General features: G+C 35.6%; 1 protein-coding gene across 2 annotated transcripts in view; it reads right to left on the bottom strand.

Moving 5' to 3' along the window:
* The window catches only part of ABCA12 (ATP binding cassette subfamily A member 12), a 180935-nt gene that overhangs the window by 9109 nt on the left and 150274 nt on the right, over nt 1-21552 (bottom strand). For both annotated transcript variants that reach the window (XM_079710645.1, XM_079710646.1), the window contains exons 38-50: nt 20271-20358; nt 18387-18492; nt 13915-13969; nt 13168-13345; nt 11590-11705; nt 10413-10572; nt 8965-9218; nt 6725-6929; nt 5721-5830; nt 5282-5423; nt 4228-4362; nt 2179-2282; nt 512-604 (exon numbers count right to left, since the gene is read on the bottom strand). In XM_079710645.1, coding sequence (XP_079566771.1) covers nt 512-604; nt 2179-2282; nt 4228-4362; nt 5282-5423; nt 5721-5830; nt 6725-6929; nt 8965-9218; nt 10413-10572; nt 11590-11705; nt 13168-13345; nt 13915-13969; nt 18387-18492; nt 20271-20358 — 1746 coding nt within the window. The remainder of the gene's footprint in view (nt 1-511; nt 605-2178; nt 2283-4227; nt 4363-5281; nt 5424-5720; nt 5831-6724; nt 6930-8964; nt 9219-10412; nt 10573-11589; nt 11706-13167; nt 13346-13914; nt 13970-18386; nt 18493-20270; nt 20359-21552) is intronic.

Genomic DNA, 21552 nt, shown 5'->3' with positions numbered 1-21552 from the left:
CTGCTCTGGTCTTTCTTTCCTTCTGCTAACTTTGGGTTTTGTTTGTTCTTCTTTCTCTAGCTCCTTTAGGTGTCAGGTTAGATTGTTTATTTGAGATTTTTCTTGTTTCTTGAGGTAGGCTTGTATAGCTATAAACTTCCCCCTTAGAACTGCTTTTGCTGCATCCCATAGGTTTTGGATCGTTGTGTTTTCATTGTCATTTGTCACTGAGATAACTCTTGAAACTGCTTTCGGAGAGTATTTTCGTTGGGGAATAATAATAATAATAATGATATTATTATTATTATTATTATTAGCTTTTAGGCCTTCCAGGTTTTGGGGTTATTAATTTTAAAAAATTCAATCCTCAGTACTATAATTTAACTTCAAGGTGAATCAATGATTAACTTCTCCATTCCAGTTTTACTATTCATTGTAGGATGGGCTGCTGAGATAATCCTTGAAGGTGAGTATAGCACTGGTAGATTTGATTACCCTATACCACATGTTAAACAATACATTTGTTCCTCACCTGCTCTTAATATGCTGCAATGATCCAATACATTGGAACCTTCCATTCACCATAATGGCCAACCTGGTACAGAGAGCTTCACATTCTTCCATGCTGTAAGACAGAATCATGTCAGCATTCCAGGCACAGAAAATTGGTTTAAGTTCATGAGCATAAGCTTAACTTTTTTCATTATGGCACCTTAGAAATACTGCTTGAGTATTTGAGTTCCTTAAAATGTCCTTTCCCTTGAAGAACAAAAATATCTTTTAACATATAAATTAAATGTCTTCACATAGGGTTTATTACTGTTTCTTCTCAAACTTGAGGCCATCTCTCTCACCTGGATTGCCTACTCTATCAAACACAGTATTTCTTTTAAGCTCTTTCAAACTTTGACTCAAGACCTACATTTTGTAAGAAATGCTTCCAAAATAATACTAAGCTGTTTTCATTTCGCCTTATACTCCATATTCAGTTGGCTTTTATACTTCTGTGTTTATAACTAGTTAACCTGTACTTGATTATATAATTCTAATTTCATGGGCGATGATAACTGGAGGAGATCTTAGGTATCACCCTGTCCACTTAATACAAAAGTTAATGGAGGGCTTCCCTGGTGGCGCAGTGGTTGAGAGTCCACCTGCCGATGCAGGTGACACGGCTTCATGCCCCGGTCCGGGAAGATCCCACATGCCACGGAGCAGCTGGGCCCATGAGCCATGGCCGCTGAGCCTGCGCGTCCGGAGCCTGTGCTCCGCAACGGGAAAGGCCACAACAGTGAGAGGCCCGCGTACCGCAAAAAAAAAAAAAAGTTAATGGAAATTAGGGGAGTTTGGGGGAGAATGGATACATGTATATTTATGGTTGAGTCCCTTTGCTGTGCACCTGAATCTATCACAATGTTGTTAATCGGCTATACTCCAATATAAAATAAAAAGTTAAAAAAAAGTTAATGGAAATTAAATGATTGGCTTCAGAACATATACTGTGCTAAGGCAAGGCTAGTATATAGGATATAAACAAGTCTCTTGATTCTAAACATAACTAGCTCTTTTTCTACTATATGATCATTATAATGAAAGGATGAACTTAATATAAGGCTAACCTTATAAGAAAGGCACAGAGAAAATTCTTTAGTAGCTTTTTTACCTAATTGATTGGAAGGGTCTACTTCATGGAGAAGGCTTGTGAACTAGTTCTTAAAGGACTAGTAAGATTAGAATCTGGAGAGATTTTGTGAAAAGATCAACTCCAGTAGAAGACACAGCCAAAAGCGCATGTGATAGGAAAGGGCAGTGAGTGTACGCGGAACCAGGAGTCATTCAGATTGACAGATAGGAGAGGGTGTCATAGGAAAAAAAGACTAGAAGTTTAGACGAGGCCAGATAATAAAAGGCCTTGCATACTAAGCCGAAAAATGCTGAATTTTATGTGATAGGCAATAGGGAGGCATAGTTGAATTAAGAGGGATGCAAGTTATGGGAAATTTGTTTTTTAAAAGATTTCTTAGGCCCTGTCCCACCACAGGAGCTGGAGTCTCACCATGAAACCTTCCGGACTTGCTCCTTTGACTATGAACATAAAATAATTTAATCCAATTGCAGAATTCACTATCCGTATATATTACACGGGATTACCTTTCCCGTCTCTCATTCTAACATCGTGTCATCTGACTCTCAGTTTACCTGTGAGAAGTGAGGATGACGGCACATTTATTCTGTACTTCTTCTGAAATGATCTTCCAGAGGTGCCGTTTTGATTTAGGATCCATCCCAGAGCTTGGCTCATCCTTAATAGAAAGTTACAAGAACAATTTATCAAATTAATTAAATTTTGATGAGGTTCTTTACATGAATCATTGCATCTCACTTGCCTAGGACAGAAATCACTTTTCCAGGTCATGTGACTAACTTGTTTTATACTTAATAGGCTTCTTTCTGCTGCTGTCAAAAAGCTCAAAATTAATCATTTAAAATTGTCAATCTGTTTTAAAAAGTGTCTCAGTGAAGTTGTACTCTTACTTTACACTTGTCTCTCATATTTCTTTGGAAAATATTCTTCTTCAATTACTGACAAAGCAAGAATTTTTACATTTAATACTATATTGTCACATATATATTTGAAGCTGCATCAGCAAGACTGCTACCTTGCTCCTGATGGCAGAATTGTGGCTGTGAGTGATAGATAATATGTTATGTGTAGCACAGAGAATTCAATTTGATTTGTTTTTGTTAATATGATTGAGGTGTACTTTCAGTTTTATGTTATTAATTGAAATGTAATACTCCTTGGGGAAATAAAAGTAGGATTTGCAGAAATTGCCAAATAGAAAGATATAAATTACATTTTAAAGTAAATGATGTTTAGAAAAATTATTCAGACATAGAATTAGAAATGCAGCAATGGAAAACCTAAATAAGCAATAATAAATCCTGACAGATGATTAAAAAACCAAATTATAGGTCAAGATTAGGTAAAAATTAAAAACATATGTCTGAAATGGAAAGTATATACATAGGATCATCAGAGGTTTATTTTTATAGTAAGGGGTTAAATTTAAATTTAAAGAAAGAAATGAGTGTTAATTTGGGGAAACGGTAAAGGTTATATTGTCACTGTTCCTATTTTTGAAGACAATGGCATTACAGTAAATATATATAAGAGAAAATAGGGTATCTTTCTCTCATAGCCTGACTTTAGTTCAGCTCATTAATACATAATATTTGCATAGAGCTTTTAACAACATTTTAAAGTACTTTAAATCTATTATCTCACAGGGGTGCCTAAGGATTGTTTTCTTCAATTTAAGGGACACTTATACAATAGAATTCCATTATGAGCATCGATTGGCAGGGATGTAATGCATTATAAGCTTCCGGTATTATAGAGAGATGGGTTGTGCATTACACTATCTGGGCAGTTTAAATGATTTGATCCTCTATATTACTTAATCTCTGGAATAACGTGATGATTTATAACTGGTGATTTTATTGCATATAGTTAAGCCTCTTTTGGAGTTTGGAAGTCCTTGAATGAAGGGGATCTTCCAAAATAAGGGCAAGCTTATTTCTCTGAAATAAACACTTTTCACAGTGTTTGGCCTGGGGAGCAGAATGCTATGTCACTCCTAGTGTAATTTATATTTCCAGGTGATCAATTTAATTTTTCAGCTCTTAATCAAAATATAAACGTGACATGTATTTCTTGCCTCCAAAAAATTCAGATAAAGTAGAATGGCATATTGTCAAGATTGCATCTCAAGCTAGGTAACTCATATTTTTAAGCAACAAGGAAATAACATTCTAGCACAGCATGTTGTCCTCAAATGTGTATTTCCTTTTTGGTAGAAGTTGGAAAATGTGTTAGTTCACCTGATCAGTTACTAATAGAACTGATTTCTTCAATAACTGGGAATCAAATTCTGTCATAATTTTACTTACTCATTTAAATATCCTGACTTTGTTTCAGCTACTTCCTATTCCCATGTTTCCTCTGAAACCGACTGAGCCATAGCTTCAGACAAAAACATTTTTGAGGGCATATTTTTGTGGCAACAAATTATCTGATATGAATTCCCTTAGTGAGACAATATATGTAAAGTGCTTTACAAAATAACTAGCATATAGTGAGACCTCAGTAAATGTTTATTGCAATAATGATAATGAACTGTTACACACACTATTGGATATGTGGTTCTAATTAGGTAGTCGCCTTTTTCACAATGAGTCTCTTACCAGCAACAGTATGGAAGGTTTCCCTATCAAGGCCAGTGCAGTGGATAATTTTCTTTTTGTGCCGTAACTACACATAGAGGTAGTTTTGTCCTTGTAGGGCAGCAGGTGAAGCCTCCTAAGGAGTTTATGAACAGTCTGTAGGTGGAAAAGAGGACTTAAGTTGATTTTCTCTTGCCAAAACCCTTAAAGCATTAAACGGGAAAAGAGCTACTTGTGAAAAGAAAGTTTTATAATGAAGAAATACATTCCCGAAAAAATTAAAACATTTAAATTCAACATAAATTTTAGTTTATTTTCAAAGGTCCACTTAAACATTAATAGTTCAGGAACTTCCCTGGTGGCACAGTGGTTAAGAATCCTCCTGCCAATGCAGGGGACAGGGGTTCGAGCCCTGGTCTGGGAAGATCCCACATAACGCGGAGCAACTAAGCCTGTGTGCCACAACTACTGAGCCTGCACTCTAGGGCCCACGCAGCACAACTACTGGTCCCAGGTGCTGCAACTACTGAAGCCCGCGCGCCTAGAGCCCATGCTCCACAACAAGAGAAGCCACCGCAATGAGAAGCCTGTGCACCGCAACGAAGAATAGTCCCTGCTCACCACAACTAGAGAAAGCCTGCACACAGCAAAGAAGACTCAATGCAGCCAAAAAAAATAAAAAATATAAAAAAAGAAATATAAAAAATCAAATTGGAGGCTATTCTATTTTACTTGGGCATTTTGTAGGTAATTCCATATTTCAGTACTTATCTGAACACTAAAGGATATACAGGCATCACCAAACATGGCTCAACCCAGAGTCTAAGGCAAATGTCATTCTTTACTTGATAGTTTTTAAAAGACAACTGAACAAACATGGGCCAAGATGTTTCTAAAGTCGAGTTCATAGGTTCATTTATGATATACACAATCACGCTAATACTGCCTCAATTATCACTGTCAGGAGAGAAATGTCATAATTTTCCAGATGTCAACTTGGTCTCGAGGGTGGGTGTGTGGGAAGCAGAAATAATAATGGTTTTCAAATGAACTAGTTTTTCACACTTATACTCACTTCTTTAATATCTTTTTCTGGAATTCCATGTATCCTAGCATAGAAATACAAATGTTCTTCCACGGTTACCAGGTCATCCAAAGCATCTTCCTGAGGACAGTAGCCAATTAATGAGCTGTCAGAGTCAACGTGAGCCAGAGACCTGAATTGAAAGAATCAAAAACACAAATGACTTTCAGAAGATGTTTCCCTCTTAGTCCTCAGATGTTGGGAAGGTAGCTCTATTTGGGTCATGGTGATTGGTGAGTCTGGAAAAAAGAGGTAAAAACAATCCCACCATCATAGTCATACTTAAAGGTTTAAAAATTTCCACTCGAGTAGCTGTTTTTCCTCTAAGGATTTAATAATATAACCACAAAATAACATAAGGAGTTCATTTTAATTATTTTTCTCATTTAATTATGTTGTGTTCAGTAATTTGAAGCATTTGTTTTCATACCCAATCTTATTTCTGATCAGAATGTTTCCACCTGTAGGAATTATGTCTCCAGTCAGCATCTTGAAGATGGTGGTCTTTCCTGCTCCATTCACCCCAAGAAGGCCAAAGCACTGGTTTGAGGGAGAAAAAAAAAAAAGATGTAAACTTTAATTCAAAACAAAGACATGGTACTATTATATCTCTTTTCTTCTTCTCCTTGGGTGAAATAAATTACCAAGAAAAATAAATCGCTCGAATTACTCATGGATATTGCAGTGCTTTGTTGGCACTGGATAAAACTTTCTCTTTTAAAACAATTAGGTACTTAAGTATCTTTTTTCCTTTAATCATCTGAACATTTTACATATACATAGGACTTGTTTTACATATTATATTATAGCACATCACTGTGTGACATGATAGGATACCCAAGTCAGATATGCTAACCTGACAAAGTAATTATATTTATAGATTTCAAATTATTCACCCAAAATCACAACTTTACTGAATAAGCTACTGAAGCGATAATCTCTTTATGTGGTAGAATAAACCTGATGCATTTAGTTTGCAGTCAGGCTCGGCAAAAAGGGAAATGTCCACATTCTTCTCCTCCTTTCAAAGGTGTCTTACTATTGCTTCTGTGAAACAGCAAGAATATGAATATGAATGCAGTTCTAGTACCTCACTTCTGACAACTGATTTCTTTATGCTGTTTTTTGAAGAGGCCTGGAAACTAAGAGTTGAAAAGAGCACCCTGCATAGACTTCTTGACTGAAAGTCCACTCAGGGAGGGTAGTAACTTGGGAGGGGGCTCAGGACTTGGTGTGTAGTGAGTCCTCCCTGCCAAAACGAAGACTTACAGGGTAAGTAACACATAGACACATGTAAATTACATATATAGAATCCGTCAAAATATTCAGAGGTTGACTTTCATATTTCTAGAAAAAAATTAAGGAAAGATAAAGATTTTTGTCACTTACCATGTCAATACAAAGGATAGCTAGAAACAAAACACTGTTCCTTACCTCCCCAGCAGGTATCCCAATGCTGATGTTGTTTACAGCTATAATCTTTTTGTGGATAAGGTGGTAGGTCTTTGTAAGACGATGGAGTTGGACCAGGTCATATTCATTTGCACCATTCTCAACTCTAAACCTCTCAGCCCACACATCTTCATCTTCAACTATTGTCTCAATAACAGGTGAAGAATGAAATTTTTTGAAGAAGACTCTAAAAAATGGGCCCAATGATTCTGCATCAATGACTCTGAAATGGTACCACTCAGTTTTGACATATTTTAATAAGTTCTCACTTCATTAAAAGTGTGCTATCACATACTAGGTTTCTTTTAAATTTTTTATGCATTATGGTACTCAAATAACTTAAAAATTAGTATGGATGCTCTTTACAATATTTGTTATAATATTTGGGAAACAGCTTTTGCTTTCCATGACTTAAATGCTTACAGATCCACTATTAAAAGTGAGAATCTTAATTTCAGTAACAAGGAAATTAGTTTGGGTTTGAAAGTTACTGCCTAACAGAGAGACTAGAGTCATTAGTAAGACTCAACACTTTACAAGCCCATGATCAATGATCACCTTTTTAAAATCCTCTCTATTCCTTCTTTTGTCATCACAATATGAATGTTAGTCTACAGTCTTTTTACTGTGAATGTCTTACATAGGATCTAGTCAATATATTAAGGTTATCAGTCCTGAAAACTCATGAAATATCAAACCCACTTCAGTATCTTGCCTAATGAATACCAAAGCAAACCAAACCAACAAATCAATTCAGGTCTTCCTCCCAATGTCCCCTGTTTCTTTTAGTGATATCCCCAGAGATTCCAATTGTGATGTTTTCTTTGAAAACATCCCCATTCCAAAATCCACTCACGCAGTCAGACTCTTAGCACTGGAAATGCCTTATAACAGACAGTCATCTATCATTTTCTGTCTTTTTCTATTACCATCACAGGGTTTCATTTTTTTTTTCACACAGATTTATCCAAGAACCTCAAACTGGTCCAGCGTCTCTGACTCTTCCCTTACAGTATGCACTGTCTCCACAAAAATCACAGCTCCTAAAGCACCATTTGATCCTGTTGGTGTCTGTTCAAAAACCTTTAATGTGCTACTATTTGTTTCTTGAATAAAGTCCAAGCTATAGCTTTTTAACCAATCAGTAGACTCCATAATTTTCCAACCCTATGCTTTAGCTCCTACTCTTTCATTACATTTAGTCTATGCTCTAGTCAAATTGTATTACTCATTTCTCAAATATGCCTCAAGATTTTTCTATCTTTGCTCTTGTCTTTCCTTTCACTATTATTAACTTAAATCTTATTTTTCAATAGGTGATACATGCACTTCATGTATTAAAATTAAAATGGTACTGAAGAATATTTAGTGAAAAGTAAGTCTCCTTTAACCATATACAGTATTTTTTAACAGAGGCACTCATAATTAGAAATAATCTATGCATATGTATGCATAAGTAATATATATTCCTTTTTAAAAACTCAAATTGTAATATACTTCATTTATAGTTCTGAACTTGCATTTCTCACTTAATAAATATTAGAAGTAATCCCAAACATTACATAGGGAACTGCATCATTCTTTCTAATGGCTGCATAGTGTTTCATTGATAAATTATACATATAATTCATTTAACCAGCTCCCAAATGAAGGACATTTAGGTTGTTTTCATTCTTTTGCTATTAGGAATTCTTTTGCTATGATGAATAACTTTATACATACACAATTCTGCATATGTGTTAGCACATCTATTGGAAAAATTCCTAGAAGTAGAATTGTTGGGTCAATGGTATGTGTATTTTTATTTATGATTTTCTTCTCACTTTACTCAATCTTCTTTTCCCAAATCCATTGCTAATATTCTACATACTCAATTCTCTTTCCCCACTTCTACTTTCTATCCTTCCAAACACAACTCAAAGACTACATCTTTTGTTTATGTACATATTTTCTCTCTACCACTGAATCTTGATCTCTTGGAGGCTAACAATTGTGCTTATTTAATTTTACTCCCTCACTTTACAATACTTGCACAGCCACAGTAAGGTTTGATAATTATTTACTGAATTAAATAGATTGTGAATTATGCTACAATTTTTAAAAGTTTTTTGAGCAAAACATTTCCATATTAGTAATTGAAAAGCTTAGACTACTGACTCCTCTCTGAATATTTTGAATTGAGTTTTGTCATGGATGTCAAACACTGTTTTCATTGTATTTACCTGAGTTTATTTATTAGCCACTCATTGATTAAAAGTCGCAAGAAAAAGAACATGGTTCCTTGAGAAACCAAAGCCACAAACATTGCACCTAGTTTATCCATATCAAAGGTTTCATTTGGATACTCCACTCCATATGCTTTTAAGAAGTCTAGGACCGACTGTTGTTGAGAAAGTTCAATCAAACCATAGCCAAAACAGAACTGCGGGAAAATCAGGAAAATGCGCTTGAGGGTTTCAGAAATAAGTTCTAAAGTCTGAAATAAAACAAATAAAAATAAAGCTCAGTGTTAGCCTTCCAACAAATTGACAAAAAATTGAAACTAGATGTAGATAAATATTGAAACCTGAGAAGCTTATCTAGATTGGCAATTATTTCACATGCATACTGAATTTACATATAAACATTTACTATAACTAAATGGTGGAGATTTATTACTAAAATACAAGCCCAAAAGGATTATATATATATATATTTGAGATGGTCTAAGGTGTCAGGCCAAACCCTGGGGGCAGAATCACTTCTATACCTGCTTTAGGTCCTAGGAATGTAGTAACAGCCAGGGTGCTAGGGTCTGATGAGTATCTATGGGTAGGTGCCTGAGTAAAGGAGGGATTTAGTACAGTAAAGTTTCAGAACCTAAGGTAATTCCTACTAGAAGAGGGAATAAAATGGTAAAATATATGGAAGGAAAGACAACCTATCTCAACGAGGAGCAAATGGCTCATTTTCATGTTATTCACACTTGGGACCAACCACTTGCACCTCATGAATTTTCTTCTTCCTCCTGGAGTGTGCTTGTCTATTCTTCGCTTCATTTTCTTTCTATTCTTTTCCATTCAGTTGTCCAGCACTGAGTGTGCTTGTCTATTCCTCACTTCATTTTCTTTCTATTCTTTTCCATTCAATTGCCCAGCACTGGTAGGGCTTCCCTTGTCACCAATCATGACTGTTAGCTCTGAACGGAAAGTGATGCTTGCAATGAAGTAGACTCCAATACATGACTGAAAGGGAATGAATCAGGTTTTTTCTCTATGGATGTTCAAATGAATCTTAACCCATAGTCATATAACTAAGCCATTGTCCTTGTCCCTACCATACCATAACAATTTGTTAAATGAGTAAAAAGTTTAGCTGACCAATTGGTTGCATGATTTTTGTAGTGCCATACAAGGTATCTGACTGAATGTATCTCCATTTACCTACTCAAGCCCCATCAAATGTCAATAGTTTTGACACTGCATAAATATAATCATAGACATTAACCTAGATGGAACATAAAAAGAATTTTAAAACACCATAGTTTCCCCTCTACTATATTGAATAGAATCAAATGAAATTCCCCTATTCTATTTGGAGAATGCAAAATACAGAAAATCTTTCCACCTTGGAACATGTTGAAGCATTTGATCCAATAACTGGAGTTTAGCAGACTAATAAAGGACCTTACCGTATCATTAGGCTTTTCCTTGGAAAGGAAGTACACCACCGACAGGGAAACGATGGAATTGATGCCAAGAAAAAGGTTGATGCAGACATAAGTGATGAAAGCCACTCCTGTTTCATGGAAGAGCCCAGCCAACAAGTACATCCAAGAAAATGTGGCATACCTTTATGTTAATAACACTAAGAATTAAAATCATGCTGTAATTATTCTTTTACTAAATAAATAACTTCGATAGTGTTCCAAAGTGAAAATAAACATTAGAGATCAGTTGTCAAGCCTTGTAGTTAGATCTCTCTTTTATCCCTCTTTTTAACAACAGCCAAAAAAAAAAAAAAAAGTGAAGCACACTTTTTAAATGACAGTAAAGGTCTTTTAAGGAATCTTGAGTAGTCATTACAATTACAAATTATTTTTCCTAGAGATGGTGTTACCCCACCCAGGCAAGACATTTTTTTTGGCTCAGAAATGTGAGTTTAATAGATATATCTTATAATCTAAAGTTGAGAAAAAAACAACATTGTCAGCTAGCTAAGCAGAGAGAGTATGCTTAGAAGCTGCATGTCCTGTTTTGAGCAAATACTTGAGCAACCTTTGGGGTAATGAAGTAGAACTAGAGACAGAGAGATCCTTCATCAGCTGCAATTGCTAACTAAATGGTTACTACCCATTCATTCAGGGCAGAAAGAACTGCTACAATAAGTATTAGTTATATCAAACTGTATTACCTGTATTAATTACCCTAATTCAGAAACAATATTATGTGTGTTCTTAGGCATCGATAAAAATAAAAATAAATATACATGAATATATTTATTTTTTAATGCCTTATATATTTATATATACTCACAACTTGTTAACACACAAATTCATACATGTATACACATTTTTCTGATGATTATAAGGCCTCCATTTTTACGTAAATTAAATTACATATGTAAATTGTTAAGTGTGACAGTCAGCACCCAGTAAGTGCTCATTAATGATAGGTATTCTATTAACAACAACAACATTAATTTTCACAAGTATTACACTTTACAAACTATGGACTAGCAGGTGTAGTGTATTGTTAATCATTACTCATGGCTAATGAAACCCCAAGACAATTGTAAATTAGCTAATGAGATTTAGGTCCTGTTTGTATCTAGGGGCATTTAATTCTGTTAATTCTTTCACTGCTTACCCAAACAACAGAAGTAGGAGAGATACAGCACTTAGGTTGTTTCCACTGTAGAAGGCAGGTAACTTGAAAATTGCAATGACACCAATTGAAAATGCTACAGGCACCAAATAGAAGGCCTATGGGAATATGTAAAACTATGTTTAATACATGGCAAATACTTTTTAAAAAATCAATAGCCCATCTAGTTTAAAACTGTAACAAACTGAACTAGAAACACTTGAAGAAATGAAGTTTTATCTATGTTCTTGTTGCTTGTAACATTCAGTTCATTTTACATTGATTTCACTCTAGAATTTGTCTCCTGCAATATGAGGTCAAGCAAGTCTCCATCTTTATAGAGATACTCAGAGTCCCTGGTGCTCCTCCCTCCAGGCTTTGAGACTTGGGATTATTTGGTGACAAAGGTTCAGTGAGAAAGATAAGACAGCCAGGTATCTTTGTATTTGATTCAGCCCTCAAAGTATTGATTTCATTTTGAATGCTGGAACTCTCTCAGATGGTTGATTTCTAAGGCTTGGTTATCAGTGTGAGCCACTGTGCAAAACAGCAGGGCAGTGGGTACCACACATTCTTGGAATCACAAGGATATGAACAAAGAATTCAGTGTTTCATCGGCAAGCAGAAATAGTAAATGCTGAGGGTTTGCAGCAAGATGTACACAATGAAAAGAGATGGGAATTTAATTAGGGAGGAAAATCTCCTAAAATTGGAATGAGAACCAGAATCTAAGTAGTAAATAGCCCTTCACAGAAGTGTGTAGTTTAAGCTTCTTGACATATTAAAGCTCCTATTAAGTCCAGAGGAATCATTACCATTTTTTTTTACATTTGACTTCTACAACAATCGGATTTCAGAGCTCACTGGATACAGCATTAACCAAATGGATAGGCAGTTAATTACTCTCCAACCCTGCAAGCCAATGACAATTTCACCATAATCACCCGGCAAATACATACCCATCCTGAGCTTTTGGCCATACTGACACATTTGGCGTCAAGAAAAACCATCTGAATTTGGGACCATTTTAGGCAAATAAGAGAGCTATCAATTAAATTCACCCTTTATTTTCCCTACTAATCTCTAATGTGTTATTCAGCAGAGGCTACTACTTCGAATTTTTCACTATTAGTTAATTAAATTTTTATAAGCTTGCTTATGTGGTACCACTGGGCAAGGCTATTCCGCTCCTAAGCTTCCATTTCTCCACAGTAGTGGTTCTCAAACTTCGATATGCTTAAAATAACTTGGGGGAGCGGTTGTTAAAAATGCATATTCTCCATGCTCCACTCCCAAGATATGGACCTCTTAAGTCTGGAGTGAGGACCAGCAATCTGGATTCTAACAAATGTCCTGGGGAATCTGATAGAGAAGGTCCTCAGACCACAGAGGTAAGGGCAAGGCAGGTGGATTTCTCTTTCTTCCAACCACTGGATGAATATAAGCCTGATGCAATTTTTTTCTTAATTTATTGTCTTTGTGGTAACAATATGAACAAACCAGGGCAAATAAATCTCAAATATAAAACTGTCTTCTACCCAAATCAGTCCTGTCTTTCTTGCAAAGACACAAGTTACTCACCATGTCATAAATGAAGTTTGTTACCCAGTAGCATGTGACACCAATGCCTGAAATGTGCTGCAGCTGCTTGGCTTTGGTCTGATGCTCCCGTACAACATAGGTGACAAAGCTGGCAGTGGTGACAGAGTAGCCCAGCAGGATGGAGAGTGCCACTAAAATATCGATTAAGCTGCTCATTCTACATTGAACAATAGGGAGAGGAGAGCACACATAAGTTTTGGGAACTCTTTTCATTTCAGAAAGATTCATGGCTAAAGCCATCAACAAAACAGTGCAAGAGTTGGCTGTGACACAAATAAGTCTTCTTGCAAGGCAGCCAGATAATATCTTCTACATGACTTGGCTGTGACCCTGGGATAAATGTAGCTTGAGTGCATCTGAATTGATTAGGGATATTTGATGGAAAAACCTCAGTCAACAAGGGCTACAGGGTGTATGCAAGAGATATAGTTCTTGAGCATAGAAATCATACTTAAATGCTATGCAGGGAAGTTGAAATGATGAAACACTTATGCACTTGACTTACAAAAGCAGAAGATTCTGTGAATCTATAGTCAACAAGCTCTACTTGGCAACCTCACTCTACACACTTTCAGAAACCTCCTTTTATCCCAGTGAGTGACTTATATTACCAGCTCTTCTAGATTGACATTCATTCAGATACAACTGTGATTTCCAATTATAGCACTTTATACAAAGGCTCAATAAGCCAAGGAGAAAAGAGTCATGCCATATATGTCTGCTTACGTGGCTTGTTCTTGGTCTGGCACTCCTGGATAAGGATGGCTATACAGGATGATACCTTAAAGAAGAGATGGTTCTTTTCATTAGTAGGTATTCAGTTAATCGGGAATACCAATTTTTATGCACACTACTATATATAAAATAGACAACTAATAAGAACCTGCTGTACAGCACAGGGAACTCTACTCAATACTCTGTAATGGCCTATATGGGAAAAGAATCTAAAAAAAAAATGAGAGAGTGGATATATGTATATGTATAACTGATTCACTGTGCTGTACCACTGAAACTAACACAACAAAATCAACTATACTCCAATAAAAATTTTAGGGGGCTGGTTTGGGAAGATCCCACATGCCACAGAGCAACTACGCCCGTGAGCCACAACTACTGAGCCTGCACGTCTGTAGTCTGTCCTCCGCAACAAGACAGGCCGCGACAGTGAGAGGCCCGCGCACCACGATGAAGAGTGGCCCCCGCTCGCCGCAACTAGAGAAAGCCCTCGCACAGAAACGAAGACCCAACACAGCCAAAAATAAATAAATAAATTTATTAAAAAAAAAAATTATAAAAAAGAAGTAACAATTTTTATTTATTATTTTTTTAAACATCTTTATTGGAGTATATTTGCTTTACAATGGTGTGTTAGTTTCTGCTGTATAACAAAGTGAGTCAGCTATACATATACATATATCTCCATATCTCCTCTTTCTTGCGTCTGCCTCCCACCCTCCCTATCCCACTCCTCTAGGTGGTCACAAAGCACCGAGCTGATCTCCCTGTGCTGTGTGGCTGCTTCCCACTTAAAGAATTTTACTTTGGGGATACTCTTTTAAAGGAAAATGATGCCCCCACCCCCTGCCAATCTCATCAATGCCATACAATTGATGGTACTCACACACACACACAAAAAGCCCAAAACAGTTTTTCACACTGTGCATGGAATTTTGTGGGAAGGGGCAAGAATTTACACTTCTTATATAGCATGTTTCCCCTCTACTACATTTAAGTCATTGTTTTCCAGTTTCTTCTCTCCATCTGGTAATATGGATGTTTGTATTCAGTAGCACTTTAGAAATGCATGACATTTAAAGAAGCACCTCAAAGGGAGACCAATCATATGAGGATCTCCTAAAGAACAGACATTTCCCACCTCCATCCCTCTTCCGTGTGCTATTGGCTGTCGTAGGGAAATACTGTAGCCTGAGAGGATCCCTTCTCCTCCTTTACTGCTTCTGAGGTGCCTATTGTTCTAGAACTCTACCAAGAGTGGAGCTTGGGAGCTTCAGCCACTCTGGAGGGATTTTCACTGAGACATAAAGATCCAAAACGATTCAGAGAAACTAGCTGGCTCCAGAAAAGTAGTCACTTAATTCTAATGCACTCCTAAATTATTTGTATCTCCAAGGGTTGGTTATACTTTCTGAGTATAAGTGTAAGCAAGGTTCTTTCCTCCCTTTCCTTACAGGACGCTGGTTAGCCAGAGTCAAAATGGGCTGACAAGTTTCGCAAAGGGCCACGGTGTGAAGGCAAAGCCTATACTGTCTGAGTAACTTTGGAAAAGAACAGTAAGGGTAGGAATGAGGATATCCCTTAAGTACTTTTTCCTATAAAGTCATAAGCTGAACAAGAACTTTCTCACTACTGCTCACATAGTATATGTTCATTATATTAGGATATTAAGGCCCTTTGATAGCACCCAAATATTATAGATTATTCTAAAGTTATATTATTTCCATTAACTTAAATTTATAATTTTTATTAAGTAGAGTGTGATGTATTTTGAGGTTGAAATCTGCAATTGTTATATATTGAAGAAAAAATGTAATATATAGTTAAATCAAAACAAAGAAACTACCAGCAACAATAATCAATTTGACCTATAATTTTAATCACATCATTGAGGGAATGCACTTCTCTTATCTTTTGTGTAAATTAATGGGCTCTCTTTTTACTGAGATTCAATTTTCTTTGGGCCCTACTTAAACCTTGTTGCTGGATTATAACATAGGCAAGGGGAAAACATTTCTCTTAGTCCTGATCTGTATTTCAGAATCAAGAAATACTCTATTTCACCAGAGGAATCTTTACAAATACATTTACTCCAATATGAAAAATGCTGCTAAACCAATTTTTTTTTTTTACAGATCTTTAGCAGAAACATCAAGTACATATATCAGGGTTTGGAATCTATATCACAATCTTTTCTGTGGGTTCTACAGCATCCAGCATGATGTCTTAAGTACAGTGATTAGTCAATGAATGCTTATTGACTCGAATAAAATCTTAAAATTTCAATTATTTCCCCCATATAATACACATTAAAAAGAACACATTTTCTGTTATTTCTACATGTGTAAACCTAAAATGAGTAACTTCCCATTGACCAATGCTAGTAATGTAATAAGAATAAACATTAGGGTGGAGGGAACAATGTGTCAATATTTTTGGAAAAGAGCCTGGTTGTGTAGCATTTGTTAGTGAACACAAGTAAATCTGTATTCTAGGGGAAGAAAGAACAGAACTTTCATGTTAAATTAACCACTAGAGGGAACCACATGAATATAACAGATATTGACATTGCAAAGGAAAGCTAATTAAAAGATTTTTATTAGCATGTTAAAATTCAAAGAGAATCAATTTTACAGCTAAAGCAAAATCTCAATTCATGTAGAATCCAACAAAGGTGCCTTAAAACAGCTAGTGTAGTAGGGGGAGGTGGCAGAAGAATAATTGAGCTGATTTTTAAAGACAACATTATCATGGCAGATCCCATACATGCATTACAAAACAATAAAAGCATTTTAAGGGGACATGGATTTCTTTTCTGAAAGAAAACAAACTCCTTCCAGAGAAGGTGGAAAGCTACCACTTTCATAAGCCTATATGAGAAAAGTTAATAAAAAATAGAAGGCACACTACTACTAATCTCTATATAACTCAAGCTAAGCCTTATTTTTAAATTAAAAACATTTCCTTTTTGGGTCAATATGAAGCTTATGTTCCAGAATTCTTAATTCTTTAGACTATATAACTTAAAAATACAGTTGTAGGGGCCACAACAAGCCTGCTGGGATCCAGAGTGATTCAGACTGCTTTCATCTTGGTAAAGAACACTAATGATAAATGAAACCTGAATATAAGTTTCAAAAGCTGATCCTTCAAAAGTGGCATTGTCTCTTTTTCTTACCTACATACCTTTGCAACATTTCCTCCTAGTCATTTCTATGGTTCTTATACTTTCATTATCCGTCATGGCAACAAATGTCCTTTGCTCTCAATAAGACATCCTACTGAAAGTCAAGTGTTCAGTAGTGTTTCAAACCAGGTTACACCAGACCCACCTGGCTTTAGTCATCATTTAACTTAATTTGCCACTTTTGACTCCACACTTTATTGATGCTCTAGGTCTAAGGACTATCTATCAATCTTGTTATTTTCTTCAGGGTTCCTGCTGCTACGAAAATGAGAAAGCAGTTGGGGAAAAATATTGTTTTCTCTTAAACGAAGACTCTGAAAGATTCTGTTCCTAGAATAAGTATGTGACTCTACAGTTTACTTCTACAATCACCAGAACGTGCAGCACATGCTATTATGGCCAACAGTAGGGAAATGAAAGAAAAGTAGACAACGGCATTTCTTTTTTTTTTAATAGTCTGTTAGCCTATTTATTAGGGTAGAAACTGTTGGCCAGCAAATATTTTACTCTATTTTCTCCATCTTTATTATTATTATTTTGGGGGATCAGTATGGGAAAATAATTTAAGCAAGGCTTAAGAAGATGGAATGGTCTGATGAAGAGTAATTGAATTAGAAAAACAAGTAAGTCTCTTTCAAATTCCAAACCCTTTTTAAAAACTATGTGGAAGCTTCTTGGGAAACCCCACTAAAGTAGACCTTGCTGAGTATAGATAAGTATTAGGAAAATGAAGAGGCAGGAGCCAGGCACTTCTGATTCCCAGAGAAATAGCAGTAGGAAACAATAATACTCATCCTGAGAGGGAGCTAAGGATTAGCAATATTTTATACAAAGCATGTGTCATTACGGTAAGTACTCAGTTAATGGTAGCACTTCTTTTCTGTTAGAACTTCTTAGCTTAAAAGTTTTGTTTTCACATTTAGATTTGTGTACAATATTTACTGACATTATTATTTTATTTTTTAGCCTATGTACAAGTAGTTATAAAATATTTTCCTATGAGATATAACTACTAGGTGTGAGAGCAGAAATAAGTGTGAAGTCAGCATTATTATCCTGACTTGATAAATGAGGAAACTAAGTTAACCTGAAGTTAAGGGGATTATCCAGAATGTTCCATCTGGTGGTAGTTACTACTTCCAAACTCCTTTTAAAGATCTGTGATTTAAATACCATAAAATAGCTGCCACTTGGAGGAAATGGCATCTAGTGCACATTTTCGTATGGACAGTAGCAAAAGTTGCAATACAAGAAACTTCTAAGTAAGTAACTTTACCATGTCGGGCAGCATCGTCTTTTGACATGTTAGCTCGCAGGAGGAAATTATTCAAGCTGTTGAGGTAAGCTGGAAGGGAGTGATAGCCTTCTGGATCATACCACACCTGTTAAAATTCCAAAAGAAGGCAAGATCAGTATGGTGTTCAAATAAATCAGGCAGTCTTTACATCTTACAGCCTATATAATTTATATTTAAAGTAAGGGCACCAATTTCCCAGTAACTTATTTCATCTTGGCAGATTATGAACCATCCACCAGTGTTGACCACAGAACTCTAAGTTTCCAACCTAGAGATGGGCAGAGATTGGGAAAACAATTTTTTTTTCCCTGCGTGAGAGCACCAAGTTACTAGTTATTCTAGCTAGACCTTCTCTAAAGGTAAATCTTGAAATAAACAGAAGACATCATTATTATCTTCATTTCTGTGACTGGACTGTAGTGATTCTGGAACTAGAACTAGGGCATTCTGTCTCTCAGTAATAATGATAATAATAATAATAATTAAAAAGTAACTGGCATATAGGCCAGGCTGTAGAAAGAAATTAAATACAAATACAAGCATTGTGCCCTTAGCAACAAGATTGGTAACCTTGAAATACCCCCACTAACTTTCTATTCCTAGTTGTAACACACAAGAAAGTGAGTTAGTTCATCTGCTATGTCAAAAGCAGAGGGATTTAAAATACTGGTATACCTCAATTCAAGAAAGCCAGTTGGTAATTCAAAATTACAAATCTGATTTAGAGAGAAATTATTTAATATTAGAACTCCCTTACTCTATGTGTGGAGAGAGGGAGAAAAGGAACAAAGCGGGGCTGGGGGTGGGGGTGGACATTCAAGTTCCTAGCACTACTATTTACTTTCTATATGACCTTATAAAACCCAGCTAAAATAGACTCAATAATATCTATCTCTTAGGGATGTTGTGAGGATGTGTAGGTAGTTTGTATAAAAGGTGATACTAGTTCTTGGTTTACAACAGTCACTAAATGAATATTATTTTCCTCACTTCCCCCAAGGTTGTATATATCTCTTACTACCAAATGAGAAATATGTGAAGAACAATTTAAAATTTAAAGACTACTTGTGATCATATGTGTAATCATATGTGTCTGATTCTGTGACTCTAGCTTGTTTCAAATTCAAAGCATAGGTACAATCTAGAAGAAAAAAAGTCAACAGGATTATTTATATCCACCAAATTCTAAGTTTCCATGTTCTTTGAAAAGCAAAGCTAAACACATATGACACATATACAAGGAAAAGTGCATAAAATATTAATGTATAGTTTAACAAAAAATTATAAAGGGAGTATACCCATCACTCAGGTTGAGAAACAAAAACTGCCAGCAACCAGAACATCTCCCTGACACCCTGTGTCCTTCCAAATCACAATGTGCTCTCTCTCTCCCCTAGACAATATGGTTGTTTTGCCTACTCTCAAAGTTTATGATAAATGCAATTATAGTTGTGTATTCCTTTTTGTTTTTTCTTTTGCTTACTAATAATGTTTGGAAGAGTTAGCCTGCTTGTTGTATGGAAATGAGTTCATTCATTTCCATGGCTGAAAGTTCTGTTAAATGAGTATATAACAGTTTATTTATTTATTCTACTGTGTATAGACATTTGGGGTTGTTTTTTCGGCTAATATGAGAAATATTGCCACGCACATTTTTGTATATGTATCCAGGTACTTGTGTGTACACGTTTCCCTAGGATAAATACACAGGACTGGAACCACTGTATTATGGTGTATGCATTATTCCAAAGTGCTTTTCAAATCTACTGACCCATGTTTTGTTTTTACCTCATGAAAATGCTTGAACATTTTAAGTTCACATTCTCATTTGTATGACATCCCAAAAGAAAGATCACAATTTACCTTGGCAAGTGTTCTATTAGCAGGAACTGTTGTTATATCAAAACGAAGGTCTTTAGTCAAAGGCAGCCCAAAACTCCAACCTCCATATCTATACAGGAAAATTATTTTAATGGAGAAAATATTCATAAATAGATCTAAAATGTTTAACTAAGAGCTCATTTTTTTTTCTTTCCATCAGGAACACATTTACAGTATGAAATAAATACTGTCTGACAAATGTTTTACAGTTTTATCGATTTCTTTTATCATATTTTAGTCTAAAGCATACATTATAGCTAGAAGTTCATGGACTCTTAAAAATAAAAAGTGGATTAAAAAAATTCAAATAGTAATTTTAAGGATAGATTAGTTTAAATATCCACCAAATTAAGACTGGGTTAAATAAATAATGGTGTAGTTACACTAAAATAATTTTCTTGCAACTGTTATCCTAAATGTGATGCTATACAGCTATATTTTTGACATGGAAAGAACACTATAGCACATTCTTCACTTCTTTTAAGAAGTAGGTTTTGGAATGGTTTATTTATAATAAACCCCTTTTTGTTGAAAATATTTACATGCACATTCATGTGTACTTACCAACTTTCCCCTGCAGCTTTATTAAGACATAACTGACAAATAAAAAGTGTATATACTTAAGGCATACAAATGCTTTGATATATGTACACCTTGTGAAATCATCCCCACAATCAAGCTAATTAACACATCCATATCTCACATAGTTACCATTTTCTTATATGTATGTGTTGAGAATTCTTCAGGTCTACCCTCTTAACAAATTTCAAGTAACAATACAGTATTCTTAACTATAGTCACATTGCTGGACTTAGACCTCCAGAACGTATTCACCTTGTATTACTGAAACTTTGTACCCCTTGACCAACATCTCCCCGTTTTGCCCTTTCCCCCAGACCCTAGAACCCACAACTCTACTCTCTGCTTCTATGAATCTGACTATTTTGGATTTTATATATAAGTGAAACCATGCCATGTTTGTCTAGTATTTCACTTGGCATAGTGTCTTCCAGGTCCATCCATGTCACTGCAAATGTAAGCCTGCCACGCTTATATCTATGGCAAATGTTCAGGTGGCATAGGAACATGCCTGTGGCTTTGCTATACAAAAAGACATTTTATTCACATGCAGATATCATACTCCAAGTTTTGAGATATTCATATTGGAACTAAGGACAACTGTCACCAAAAGCCACACCTTAAAATTCTGCAAGTTGCCACAATCTAGTCAACAACTTCACTTTCACTTCGAGAAAAAAATATG

The sequence above is a fragment of the Hyperoodon ampullatus genome, assembly GCF_949752795.1.
Source record: "Hyperoodon ampullatus genome assembly, chromosome: 8".
NCBI lineage: Eukaryota > Metazoa > Chordata > Mammalia > Artiodactyla > Ziphiidae > Hyperoodon > Hyperoodon ampullatus.
Note: the sequence above shows the minus strand (reverse complement) of the source record. Positions and strands in the feature narration are given on the sequence as shown.